Here is a 13,501-nt window from a genome sequence, read left to right as displayed (position 1 = left end):
AAATTAAGGATAAATATTTTATTTTTTAAATATGATGGGCTTTAATAGTTTTTTTTACATTGTTTAACAATATATATATTGCATTTTAATTATAATATATTTTTTTATAATTAAATAAATTTTTTAGATAAAATTAAATTTTTAAAGAATATAATATATATTATTAAAATTTTTTTAATCAAAAATGATGAAAATTTGTAAAAATTTATATTTTTTTTTTCTTGATAATTAAATTAGATCATTTAATAAAAATAGAAATCAATATGCTACGTTATAAAAATTTATATTATATAAATTCATGAAATTTTAAACTTTTAATATAGAAGTTGTATAAATATAATTTTAAAAAATAAAAAATTGTATTACAATATTTGAATATTTAATTATTGTACTTGAATTTAGTACAATGATAATACGATAGTTCGCGCCAATGATTGCTAATGCTTTAGATAGCATTTTTCTGTAGTATTTTAGGAGTGGGGAGAACTTGTGAACTTATATAAAACAATCACTTATCGTATGGTGAGACTTTTGTGAATTGTTGTGTTCGTTCGTGATTCGATTTTTTAGGTTACACGTATGTTATACTTTGTTTATACTTAATTCAGATTATTGTAAACGTAAAATATTTAAACCGATTAAACTAGTGAGAATGAATATAATGTAAAATTTGGAAAAAAGCGATTTTTTGTTCCTTTTTCATTTAATGACTGTTTATATTTATGCTTACAAGTCGAGTTCACAGTCCATTATTTTTCATAAATTACGCAGTAAAATTATTTGTCAACAGTAATAATGAATCGTTTACAAATTTTATTTTTATGTTGTTTAAACACATTATCTTAAATAAAAATTATTTTTATTTTCAAAGAAACTGAAAGATCAAGTATGTCCGCATCACCGATTGCAAGACAAGCTACCCAAAGTCAAAACATACCTTCGAAACGAATCATTATTAATGATCCCAGTCAATTACCTAATGATTATTCATCCACCCCTGGTGGAACACTTTTTTCAACTACGCCTGGAGGTCAGTGTCTTTTTTTTCTTATGTTATTATTAATGTAATATTTTTTTTTTAAATAATCAATACTTAATCAAAACTTTAGTATATTTCATACAATAGTACAATATAGATTAATAAATAATTGATTAATAATAATTTTATTTGAAAATAAATTTCTTTAATAATTTTTGAGTAATCATAACAAAAGTGAACAAACAATTCTAAAAATATTAATTATTGTATTAATTAGTATTGTATTAATGTAATTGTTAATATTATATTTATGAATTTTGATATAAACATTATTGTATGCTTTACATTCTATTATAAAATATAATAATTTTATTAAATATTAATAAATAAATATTAATATATTTTTATTTTTAAATTCATTCTTTTTATATTCTTATAGAGTATTATAAAATATATATATTATATTTATATATTCTAGTAACTTTTTTAAGATCTTACATTACATTCTCAGAGCTTGGTAAATAAAATTGTTTATTTAATTTAATTTAAAAATAAACAAGTCTAATTAAATTTTAATTATTAATTTTTTCTGTAAAAATATAAAAAATTGAATCTTTAATTTATAATATATAAATTTCTGATATTTATATTTTATAATTAGCATATTTATTCTTATATATTTAAGTCAATTAAAATATAAAAAAATATTGTAAAATAAAAAATAATCATTATAAAAATATTATTTTAAACAAAATTTGTTAAAAAAAATTATTAAATTTAGTATTTATAAAAAATTAGTATAGTATAATTAGAATTTAAAAAAAAATCCTAAAAAATTTTCATTTTGTAAATAATTATAAAAGATAAAGTATAAAAATTGTGCAGGTACTCGTATTGTTTATGAACGTGACTTTTTAATGAATTTACGAAATTCTCCTATATCACGAACACCACCACGAAATATGCCATCTATACCTGGAGAATTATTGAAACATACATCACCAAATCCTTTGACATCAGTAAAAAATCAAATTATCAAAGGTTAGAATTTATATATTTTGTTCATTTGTCGCACGCATGCATATATATGCACATATATTTAAATTACTTATTTTTTTAATTTATTTATTTAAAAACTAATAGTTAATGATGTGATAAAATCTACTCTATTTCTTAAAAAGATTCATTTAAATATATATATTAATAATTTATAAATTATACATTATGATTTTAATTATCTTACAGACACCCCAGTAATTGAAGAATCTGCAGAACAATTTGAAATGGACATGTAACAAATTGTGATAAAAATATATTCATAATGTGCCAGCAATTTTAATAAGTAGTAATAATCAATGTAACCACACAAAAATATATTAGCAAAATAGCATTTTTGTATAAATATATACTATCAGGGGCCTTAAATAAGTGTTTATATAATATAATTGAGAAATATTAAATATAATTGATATAGTTATATTCATTGCATTTGATCATCATATTTGCTAATAAAGATGATAAAAAAATTTAAATTAGTACATCCAAATTTGCATTACTAAACACGTTATTTTATAACTAATTTTCACATATATTTGTACTACAATAAATAAATGATATTTTGGTAATGTAGTTGTTTATTTCTGCAAATTACAATGACTGAAAATATTTTATATTTGTAAAATATGTTAAAATTTTGATGTATTATTTTTTACATTTATGTTTTAATTTTTGATAATCTCTCTAATAAGATTTTTGCAATATTAATCTTAGTTTTATTACGATCATAATCATCATAATAAATTAATTCACAAAGGTCTGCACATTCTGGATCATTATCTATTAGTTCTTGTAATTTTATATAAAATTTCTGTACGATTTCTTTACAATATTTTTTATATATATTTGTTTCTGAATGACTGTGTTTTTGAACTTCAAAAAAAGTTAATAAAGGTGTTGCACCTTCTACCACTATATATTGAGGTACATTTGATCTTTGTCCATTAGGATAAATTTTATATACACTATTGTGATATGATCTGCTTTTTACTCCTGCTCGATTACGTACTTCATCTTCCAAATCCATTGCACTTTCCATCCATTGATATGAAGCTTCTTTAAGATCAGGTGGAATATATGATGATGAAGGAATCAAAATAAATAGTTTATGGACCGTTATATTTATATTATGTATATCTTCAGTATTTTCTATTTTCTCAATTAATCCTTTATTAAGACTGCCAGTTGAAGGAAGTATAACTTTTAAATATCCATAATAATAGTTGTATGCTAATCCAGTTCCATAATCCAAACCTTGTATTGAATTAATATCATGAATATTTTTTTTCTTCCATTTATTAAAATTTATAATTTGTAATAATATCCATATTAATAGATCAAATAATTTAATGTAATTATAAAAATAATAATATTTAATCATAGTTAATATAATAAAAATTATCAAGCTTAATATAAAGTTTAAAGTATTTTCATTAAATTTCAAATTACTTTTTATAACCATAATATTTATATTGCAAGTATATTGATACAATTTTGATAAAATAGCAATAATTTTTAATATTATAAAGTAAAAAAGTAAAAATAAAATTGTGAAAAATTATATTGTTATTTATTATATTTGAATATATTCCTGTTATAATATTTCCAATAATGCAATTTATATGAATAATCTAATTTCTTCATTTATTTGACAAATTATAATATATTTTACACATATATTACTATTGATATATTATGTATAAAAAGATATATCTATGTTTCACGATAATTTATTGCACACTTTTATGTTATTGTTAATGGAACGATATCTTGATATCAACTGAACATAAAAATACTCTCAATATTCATTAGTATCATTATTCATATTTCTAGCTAAAATAAAAACTATCAACAACGTATCAATATTCGAATATTTTTCTAACCTATTAATAGTGTGTGTATATAATAAATATATTATAATTACTGCATAAATTGATAATCATTTTCAAATTATGCTGATGTAATTTTTCTCTTCTACTATATATTTCTCATTGTCTTAAACAAATTCTTTTGACATGTATATTTCGTTCATCAAAAATTACAAATGTAAACATTCGAATACTTTCGTTTCCACTATATATTTCTGATTATTAATACCTACATTAATATTATAGATTTAATATTTTTTCGAAAAAGATATATATCTTAATCTTTCTAACTAAATTATATAGAGATAATAGAAATATATAATAGAAATGATAAAAAAAAAATATATTTGTTATATATAGATAAAAGAGATTGGAAAATTTAAAAAATTATTAATATATTAAAACAAAAAAAACAAAATATATCATATAACAAAGAGAAAGGGAATAAAATAGAAATAAAGAAAATGAAAGAGAAAGATAGTTCATATATCGCTAGGTCAGAGCGCTGTTAACGTAAATGAAACAAGTCGATTGACCTATGGTACAATCGAAAACATGTATGATCGATAAAGCATATAATCTAGAAACATTTTCTGTGAAAATTGTTATATAGTTAGAAAGATTTATTTCTTATAGAAGACGAAATATATATCAGATATATATATCAATTTTAAGTGCATCGTAAAATAAATATCTAAGCAGGTGATTTTTGCGGGTGATTAGCGCCATATCCTACAATGGACCAATCAGCTGCTTGGTAAACCGCCGTAAAAGCTCGAATCTGTCCGCAGACGAATGACAACAAAAGAGGCTGATAGAAGTCGCGCGCGAGACAGTGGATTTTTTCACAATTCCGCAGAAAATTTGCGGTTTTTTCCATTTTGTTGCTCGCCGCGAATAACATCGTTTTGGTTGTAGTGAAAGTGTCAAGGAATATGAAGAGAAGAAATGTCGAGTGCGGTAAGCTTCGGAGGCCCTTGAAACGCAACAAGCTCACCGAGGGAATCTACGGAAGGTAAATTTTCGCCGCCATATGTCTTCTCTCATTGGAATAGCTAATTTTAAAAATAACCAAAAATCTAACGAATCATTTCTTGAAATACTTTTGAACTATTAATCAAATATTGTTATATTTTTCAATTTATGGAGTGTAAAAACTTCTATGATGCTTTGTATCAGTATGTGATTGTCGACCGCTTTCCAGAAACTGTGTGATATACTTGACATTTACTAAAACCTTGACCATGTGTGCTTGTTTTGAAAATAATTTGTTAAATTATTTTCTTGAAATTGTTTTTTAATTATATGTTTTTTATATTATATTTTTTTACTTAATTTGTAATATAGTTTTTTTACACATAATTATATAAATTTATAAATATTATAAATTTTTTTTTTAATATATTAATTTATGTTATATTATCATAATTATGTATATATAATTAAAATCATTTGTATAATTTTATATTTTAAAGTTTTTATTTTATTTTGTTTGAAAATATATATTTTGTAATGTTTGTTTTTTTTAAATATTTTTTATTAAAAATATTTCAATATATATAATAATTGTAGATATTTCAAAACTAATGATTCAATATTTATATGTATTATATTGTTTGTTTTATAATAAAAAATAATGAAATAATATTTTTTATTTCAGTACATTACTTTATTTAAAATTTCTTCTACTATGGGCCATGGTAATTTTGGCAGACTTCATTTTAGAATTTCGATTTGAATTTTTATGGCCATTTTGGCTACTACTCAGAAGTGTTTACGATTCTTTTAAATATCAAGGCTTGGTAAGTAATAAGCAAAAAAAATTTATATAATACATATATTTAATTTTAAAATGTAAATTATGTTTTCAGGCCTTCTCTGTATTTTTTATTTGTATTGCTCTTACATCAGATATGATTTGTTTCTTTTTCATACCAGTACATTGGTTATTTTTTGCTGCTAGCACTTATGTTTGGGTACAATATGTTTGGCATACAGGTAAATATAAATTTTTTTCTTTTAGATTATTTTGATAAGAAATAATTATAATAAAAATAATGTATAAATATATATGTAAAATAGATAAAGGTGTGTGCCTACCAACTGTGATGCTATGGTTACTATTTCTATATATAGAAGCAGCAGTTCGATTAAGAGATTTACGACATATGCCCTTTCATTTGGATCTCTGTCGACCATTTGCAGCACATTGGTATATATTTTTTTCTTATTACATCTTTATTCATATTTTAATAAACAGAACTTGAAAAATATAAAAAAATGAGTTAAGAATTAGAAATTAACAATTTAAGTAACAAAGAAATAATAATAATAAATTGTTAGTATATATATAAATTGTTAGTATATATAAAAATAAGATTATTATAATTAAAACAGAAATATGGAATTTACTGTCAAAAAATCAATTAAAACAGAAATTATTAAAATTTATTATTACTATATTTAATAAATAAATAATAAATAATATCAACATAAAAGTAATAATAAAAATATTTTAAGATATAATTTTTTTTAGCATTGGTTATCCTGTAGTTACATTAGGTTTTGGCTTTAAGAGCTACATCGGCTACAGAATGAGACAGGTAAATTTATAAATATCAATTATTTTAAGATTGATTTTATATATGAATTTTTTTTTTTTCAGAGGAAACAAAAAGATGTAGCAAAGGAAAATGAGTTCTATTTACAACTATTGCAGCAAGCACTGCCCTTAGAGCAACAAACCTCTACTACAATACAACCAATACAAGTTTCATCACAATCTCATATTACTACATTAGAGCAACATGTTAAATCACAAAATAATAAATTAAATTCACAATGTAATCCAAGTCCTGAAAAAAGTAGAGGTAGTTTGTATTTATTTTCAACTTTAATATATTTATAATGTTAAAAGTAAAATATAATTTAATAATTAAAAATATTATAGGAAACAGTAGTAATTCCGTAGAAACAGGTATACAAAATGGCAGTTTGCATATAGGTACACAAATTACATCAACAAATCAAAATGTAACAACAAAAAATAATCACAGAAAATCTTTAGATAAAGGTGAGAAACAAGAAGAACAACACAATAAGCATAATGTAACAAATATATCACAATCTGATAAAAATGATAAAAAATTTATACATACAAATGGAAATACTATTAATCACAATGATATACAATTCATTGAAAGAATTGGGTAAGTAACAATACATTTGAAATTAATTAATTATACATCATATAAATTATTTTGAATATAGTCAAATTTTGTACTTATATATATTTTTTATCTATTTTATCTATTTTATAATATAATAAAAAATTTATTAATATTTTGAATGAAAATTACAGATCTGTCAATGATTTTGATACAAATGAAATAGAAAGAGATAAATTTATTAAAAGCGGAAATTGTAGTCATACAACATTAAAATCACAAACTAATGGTTCTGTAACAGGAAAATGGAATAATATAAAAGAAAATCGAGAGTCATCTTCTACTATTAATAATCAACGTGAGCGAAAAACTCGTCAACTTAAAGTTACAGTTGATAATATAACTGAACAGCAAAAACAACAAGATGAATATTGCCAAAGGTATATTATTTATATCATTTAATGAATCAATAAAAATATTATTTTAGGTACAATAGAACTTCATTTATATGAATCTGATGGAGGATAAACATTTCATGTAAGTTCCGAATAAGTTCATATAATAGAAGTTCATCGATTACTCTCAATACTTTTAACTTTTCGTTCAAATAATCAAAATTCAAATGAATGAATTTAATCATACATACAGCTTATTTTTTGGATTTTATAATATATTAGCTTCTTGTTATATATTACATCTTTATTTTCATTCATGATGATCATATAATTGGAGTGACATGATCAATATTAATAATAAGATAATAGCAACCTAATTATTCACTTAATTGGATATTGATGAAATTTTCGTTCCGATAAATGGAGTTTTATTATTATATTTTCTATATTTTTCATTTTTGTTTTTGTATTAAATTGAAATTTAATATTGTGTACATTTGTACTTTTCTATCTCATTTTTTTATTAAAAAAATTTTATTTATTAAATGAATTTAATTTTTTTTTTTTTTTTTTTGTTAAATCGAAAAGCACAATTATTATATTATCAAATTTTTTCTTTAGTGTAATATAATATCATTTAAATAGGTTACTGATGTGTCGCAGGCTTGAAGCTGACATAAAACGTTTGAAATCAGATCTGCAATCCAGTCGACAATTGGAACAAGAACTTCGTTCTCAAATAAGTTCCTTACAAAGTGGAGAACGCCAAGCTAAGGGTGATATACAACAACTTCAGCATGATAATGATCAATTACAAAGCAAGTATGTATAAATAATGGTATTTCTACATTATTAAAATTAAATTAATAATAGATTTCTGCTATTAAATAATTATATATAAATATATCTTTATATGAACAGGTTACATGGATTAGTAACAGCTCGTCAATTAGATAAACAAACAATGTCGTCGTTGGAAAAACGAATTGCTGAAGAAAGAAAACAACGTACTGCTTGCGAAGCATCTTTAGTTTCTGAAAGGCGAGCACGACGAGCTGCAGAAGAAGCACGAATCCCGCCTCCGCCTCCGCCACTTGTTAGACAAGAATGTACAGATATTTGTAAAAGTCGTAGAACACAAATGGAACAAGATCTCAAAAATTTGCGGCGAGAGCTTAAAACGAAAGAAGATAGGTAAGAATTTTGAAATAATAATAAATCATATATAAAAATAAATAGATAATAAAATTTTTAAAAGTATTTTTTGCTAAAACTTAAATTTATACTAAATTAATTTTTCACAAATTAATACATTGAATGTTAGCAAATATAATAGTAAAATTTACAAGTGATAACATTTATAGTTTTGTAAATACAATTATTATTTAAATATATAAAGTGTTTCTTGATGAACTTGAAATATTGAAATTAATAATAGTTAATAAATTATAAAATATTTAATATTAATTATGATGTTGTTATGATATAATGTTTCAAGTTTAATATACAATAACAATATCGATAAAATACACGCTGCTAATAATTATACTTTCTTTTTTATTGAAGATTCTAATTCTATTAGAGAAATTTTTTCAAGATATTTTTTTTATGAATAATAGTTTAAAATAATTTATACATTAACAAATAAATATTTTTTTCTCAATATTATTAATTTAAAAAAAGATATGTGAATATATTTTATTTTTTTTTATCTGAAAATTTAATTTTAATATAAATGAAGAAGTATATTAGAAGTTTAGCATTCAATGTGTTAATATTATATTTTCGTATTGTGAATTCATAAAATTATGTATTTGTTAATTTTATATATATATATGTATTTAGATGCAACACACTAGAAAAAGATTTATCACGTTGTAAGGAAAATCACAAAGAATCTGAAATTTTACTTGGTGCATTAAATGCGCTACAAGATAAAACTGCGCATTTAGAAGATAGTTTAAGTGCAGAAACGCGTATAAAACTTGATTTATTTTCTGCACTTGGTGAAGCCAAGCGACAATTAGAAATCAGAGAAAGTAAGTAAAATTTAATTTCAATTATTATTCTTTAATATTTTGATAATTAATTTAAATACGGATTTTTCAAATATATTTTTATTTAAAATATTTTTTTTTAAATATTTTTAAAATATACTAAATTAGAATAAAATATATATTTTGTGTTAAATTAGGTTTAATTAGATCTCAAGAAAAAGAAATTGAAATATTAAAAGCAAAAATAGCCCAAGATTTAGCTGTGATGCCACAAGATACATTTGGACCTGCGCCAACATGCACGACATCTAAGCTTCGATTAAATAATGAAGTACGAGTTACAGGTACAAAAATACGTTCAAATGAAAGTCCCTGTCCAGGGTGTACAGTGTCAAATTTAGATCCAAATGCGACAGCGTATACACCCAAGAATTCCCTAATAGCATCTACCGAAGCTTGAAAAAAACAATTTTTGGCCATATTAGGGCTTCAAAAAATTGATTATATATATTTCATAAACATGTTTCAGTCTGTTTCTCAATGGAAGTTTAAATACAAACTTAAGTTTTATATATATATATATATATATATACTTGTTTTATTGAGATCTAATTTTTAAATTTCAGGTAATAAAATATTAGATCTTTTTAACACTTATAACATAAAGTATGTGTGTAATATTTGCTTAACATAGCTTATGCTACAAATTTGTCAAATTTCATAATAAAAGATATCTTTTATAATGTCTTCCATGGGAGGCTTCTAGAAACATGTTTTATATTGTATTTGTCACCTGAAGTAATACAACATTATTAACTACTTATGACCATGGAACGTAACTAAATTATAAAATATTTAAAAATTAGTTACGTTCTATTAAACATGCTGTAGGTTGATCTAAGAAGTATCTTTTTGGTACTTATAAAAGATGTATTAAGAAAGTTAATAAAATGACGCAACAATGCGTAATATAGTTATTATAATCGATTATTAAATTTTAAATTAAATATTATTTCTATTTAGATTGTAATATTTGATAAATTTATTGTTGATGTTTAAAAAATTATATTTTACTAATTTTTTATTCGAATTATATCGATTTTCACACCACACTTTCTATTAAAAATACGATGTGTATAACTATAAAAAAAATAGAAAATAATATAAATTGGATCGATATAATGAATATTTTTTATTTCCTATAAAATAGAAAAATTGAAAATTTAATTTATTTGATCCTCCTACAGCATATGCCTAAATCTATGACGACTTGTTATAGACACAAATCTTATTCAAGTCGTAATCCGAAGCTAGTCCAGCATACAATTGTATTTAATGTCTTTGGCAAATGAAGCCATTTTAAGTCATGTGATCATCCAAAACCAGCCATTAATATACATTGAAAAACCTGCCGTTATCATTCGAAAGAATTGTAAATGTCGAAAACGCCAAATTCATTTTGAAATAATCATCAACGTATTGATATTCTCTCATTTCTATACGTTTTTTATATTTTTTGAATATAATCTTTTAGTTTTTTAGAATGGTAAAATTGTGTATTGGCTTTCGAACGGTATGAAATAAGTATTAATATTTCATAATTTTTCGAAATATGTACAGTGTTTTATATAATAGATAGAAATTTTGTAAAAAAATTTTAAGTTAAGTATATTATAATTGGTAATGAAAATGATGGAAAACATAGATCTTTTTACTTTAAAAATTTGACTCATTTATATAATGAGTTTCAAGAGATAAAGTAATGTAATGCCACGTTTATTTATATACTAAACAATTAAATCGTTTATAATTAGATAGTTAAATCAATTTTCAAATCAAAATTCTAATTTTTAATAACATTATTAATATTCTAATTATATAATATTTAGTAATTTGAAGAAATAAAATGAAAAATTTTTTTTAAATTTTCCCATAAACGTCTTCCTTTCATATATTTAATAGATATTGAACATAATATATCCTTTTTATAATATAAAAAATTTCATTCTTATTAACCAATGATAATATAATTTAGTAAAAGTTGATTACTAATGAAGGTATATGACATACTGCTTATGTGATACATCAGTTCTCATTGATTTTATACTATTTTATATTATTTTTTATATATTTAATTTCTAGATGTAATATCTAAAAACATTAAATTTATTATTTTTTTTTAATAACTTTTAAAGATAATTATTAATACAGAATTATAGATATAAAAATATTTAATACAGAATGGTGTGTATGTGAGAATTAGTAATTAATATTTGAATTTCTAAAAAATAATTATTTTTCATTTTGTATTTTGTTCATTGATGAAGTTTTAAAAGACTAGTAATAATAATAGAATACAATATATATCATTATGCTATTTCCTTCGAGATATGATAAAATATCTTCATATAAAAAACAAGAGATATTTTTGAAGAAAGTTGGCATTATATATAAAAGATGATGATGAAGATATGATTTTTATGTATTCTTTAAATCCGCTAGAAAGCCAGTACCTTCTTGCTTCAATGAACATTATTTAACGACTGGTTGATATCATAAAAGTCATTCTTCCATGATTGTATATATAAAGCACTGTCATGACAATTTATTAATAACATAGTGGATCATGACCAACTAGTCAAGTGGATTTCTATAAGCACAAATATTTATTAGATATCTAATATTCATTTAATATTTTTGTCTTTATTTGAAAAAGCAATAACAATTGTTTTTTTTTTTTTTTTTTTTTTTTTTNTTTTTTTTTTTTTTTTTTTTTTTTTTTTTTTTCATATATTAAATTTGAAAATTTCATATTTTCATTAAATTATTGAGTTCATTAATTAATTTCTTGGATGATCCACGTATTATAATTGCTAATATTAATGCACAATGCATATGTTACGGGTACTTTTCAATTTACACGATAATTGTATTCAAAGCGCAATTGTTTTGTTTAAATATTTATATAAATTGTTTTAAAAATTACGAATTATTTATGATTTAATATTGATTTACAAGATGAATATTATGTTATAAAAAATATGGATAAAAATAATTTTTGCTTAAAAAATTAAAAGCATATCAATACAAAAGTCGTGTAACTCTGAGAAAACCTTTGTTTCATTTGTTATTTTAATATGTATAAACAGTGCTACTTTTTTTTCATCTTTAAATTTATGTAAACAATTGAAGGATTTATAATACAAATGATCCTTGTTTGTTGAATTTCTATCATAAAGTTCACTTTATGATTTGTTTAAATATAGTTCTTTTGTAATAATTATAGATAATATCAACAGCAATTGTATAATATGTTTCGTTAATGAAAAGTTAAGTCTATTGAACAAAAATTAAAGATACTAAAATATTTTTTTATTACTAAAATATTTATTTTTCTAAAAAAAAAAATAATAAAAACTGAAAGATCGTTTTTATTATAAACCCTTTAATTTTTAAAATTTTATAATTCACTGATGTTGACTTACATTAAATAGAGGGATAACATGCTTACTTTAAAATATTAATGCATCTTTATGTTAGATTTATAAAAAGAATGATACAGTTTATGATCATATGCATAAAACTTTCAAGATATTCCCTCAATAATTATCATCTAACTAGTATGGAAATTTATTTTATGTTTAAGATTTTTTTTAGTTAAGATCAATCAGACTTGTGTCTATGTCAACTTGTATCATTATGTGCATAAGCCTTTATAATGTAATGAAACAGTGTAAATAATTACTTAAAATAGACTAAACACAAAAAGAAATTTACAGAAATTGTATGGGCACTTGCGTAGCATAGTCAAAACATATGAAGTTTATTAATTTATTTTAAGTAAAAACTTAAAACTTGTTCTTTTAACTCATTTATGATTATGATCTTTCATATTAATTAATTTTTTTTATAAAACAGACAAATTTTTTTTATGAAATTGAAAAAAAAGTCAAATTAAAATTGACTATTATAAAAATTTATCATTATTTTGTAATAGTAGCAAAAACGAATTAAAAATATTGTCTTATATCAAATAAAG

General features: G+C 21.7%; 3 protein-coding genes across 8 annotated transcripts; 2 read left to right on the top strand and 1 right to left on the bottom strand.

Moving 5' to 3' along the window:
* The first annotated feature begins 478 nt into the window (after nucleotides 1-478).
* Nucleotides 479-2,604, top strand: LOC122717045 (eukaryotic translation initiation factor 4E-binding protein). Its single transcript, XM_043940729.1, has 4 exons — nucleotides 479-577; nucleotides 872-1,030; nucleotides 1,865-2,020; nucleotides 2,225-2,604. Exons 2-4 carry the CDS (start codon nucleotides 889-891, stop codon nucleotides 2,272-2,274), a joined length of 348 nt encoding a protein of 115 aa, XP_043796664.1. The 5' UTR covers nucleotides 479-577; nucleotides 872-888; the 3' UTR covers nucleotides 2,275-2,604.
* Nucleotides 2,605-2,624: 20 nt separating this feature from the next.
* On the bottom strand, nucleotides 2,625-4,086 carry LOC122717044 (stimulator of interferon genes protein). 2 transcript variants are annotated; one of them, XM_043940728.1, is made up of 2 exons: nucleotides 3,960-4,077; nucleotides 2,625-3,289 (listed from the first exon to the last, which is right to left on the bottom strand). In XM_043940728.1, exons 1-2 carry the CDS (start codon nucleotides 3,976-3,978, stop codon nucleotides 2,694-2,696), a joined length of 615 nt encoding a protein of 204 aa, XP_043796663.1. In that variant the 5' UTR covers nucleotides 3,979-4,077; the 3' UTR covers nucleotides 2,625-2,693. The 2 variants fall into 2 exon arrangements, 1 of the variants encoding a protein (XP_043796663.1); XR_006347136.1 differs by having other exon boundaries at nucleotides 3,155-3,289; nucleotides 3,919-4,086.
* Nucleotides 4,087-4,691: 605 nt separating this feature from the next.
* On the top strand, nucleotides 4,692-10,483 carry LOC122716955 (macoilin-1). Of its 5 annotated transcripts, none has more exons than XM_043940538.1 (13): nucleotides 4,692-4,918; nucleotides 5,564-5,705; nucleotides 5,775-5,901; nucleotides 5,986-6,115; nucleotides 6,440-6,506; nucleotides 6,569-6,776; nucleotides 6,854-6,907; nucleotides 6,971-7,112; nucleotides 7,265-7,510; nucleotides 8,111-8,287; nucleotides 8,387-8,659; nucleotides 9,311-9,504; nucleotides 9,660-10,483. In XM_043940538.1, the coding sequence occupies exons 1-13, from the start codon at nucleotides 4,839-4,841 to the stop codon at nucleotides 9,920-9,922; spliced, it is 2,103 nt and encodes a 700-aa protein (XP_043796473.1). In that variant the 5' UTR covers nucleotides 4,692-4,838; the 3' UTR covers nucleotides 9,923-10,483. The 5 variants fall into 5 exon arrangements, with proteins under 5 accessions (XP_043796473.1, XP_043796474.1, XP_043796471.1 ...); XM_043940539.1 differs by having other exon boundaries at nucleotides 4,693-4,918; nucleotides 6,569-6,773; XM_043940536.1 differs by having other exon boundaries at nucleotides 4,693-4,918; nucleotides 6,569-6,773; nucleotides 6,854-7,112.
* Nucleotides 10,484-13,501: the final 3,018 nt, after the last annotated feature.

Source organism: Apis laboriosa, unplaced genomic scaffold (assembly GCF_014066325.1).
Source record: "Apis laboriosa isolate Shangri-la unplaced genomic scaffold, ASM1406632v1 scaffold4_cov146, whole genome shotgun sequence".
NCBI classification, from domain to species: Eukaryota; Metazoa; Arthropoda; class Insecta; order Hymenoptera; family Apidae; genus Apis; species Apis laboriosa.
This window is presented reverse-complemented; position numbering and strand designations above follow the sequence as displayed.

Bases quoted from the DNA above. Each gene is read 5' to 3' on its own strand.
- LOC122717045 (XM_043940729.1), top strand. From the start codon at position 889: ATGTCCGCATCACCGATTGCAAGACAAGCTACCCAAAGTCAAAACATA. The intron at 1,031-1,864 runs GTCAGTGTCTTT...AAAATTGTGCAG, and splicing joins TTTTTCAACTACGCCTGGAG to GTACTCGTATTGTTTATGAA. The intron at 2,021-2,224 runs GTTAGAATTTAT...ATTATCTTACAG, and splicing joins AAAAAATCAAATTATCAAAG to ACACCCCAGTAATTGAAGAA.
- LOC122716955 (XM_043940535.1), top strand. From the start codon at position 4,839: ATGAAGAGAAGAAATGTCGAGTGCGGTAAGCTTCGGAGGCCCTTGAAA. The intron at 6,116-6,439 runs GTATATATTTTT...AATTTTTTTTAG, and splicing joins CGACCATTTGCAGCACATTG to CATTGGTTATCCTGTAGTTA. The intron at 6,777-6,853 runs GTTTGTATTTAT...AAAATATTATAG, and splicing joins TCCTGAAAAAAGTAGAGGTA to GAAACAGTAGTAATTCCGTA.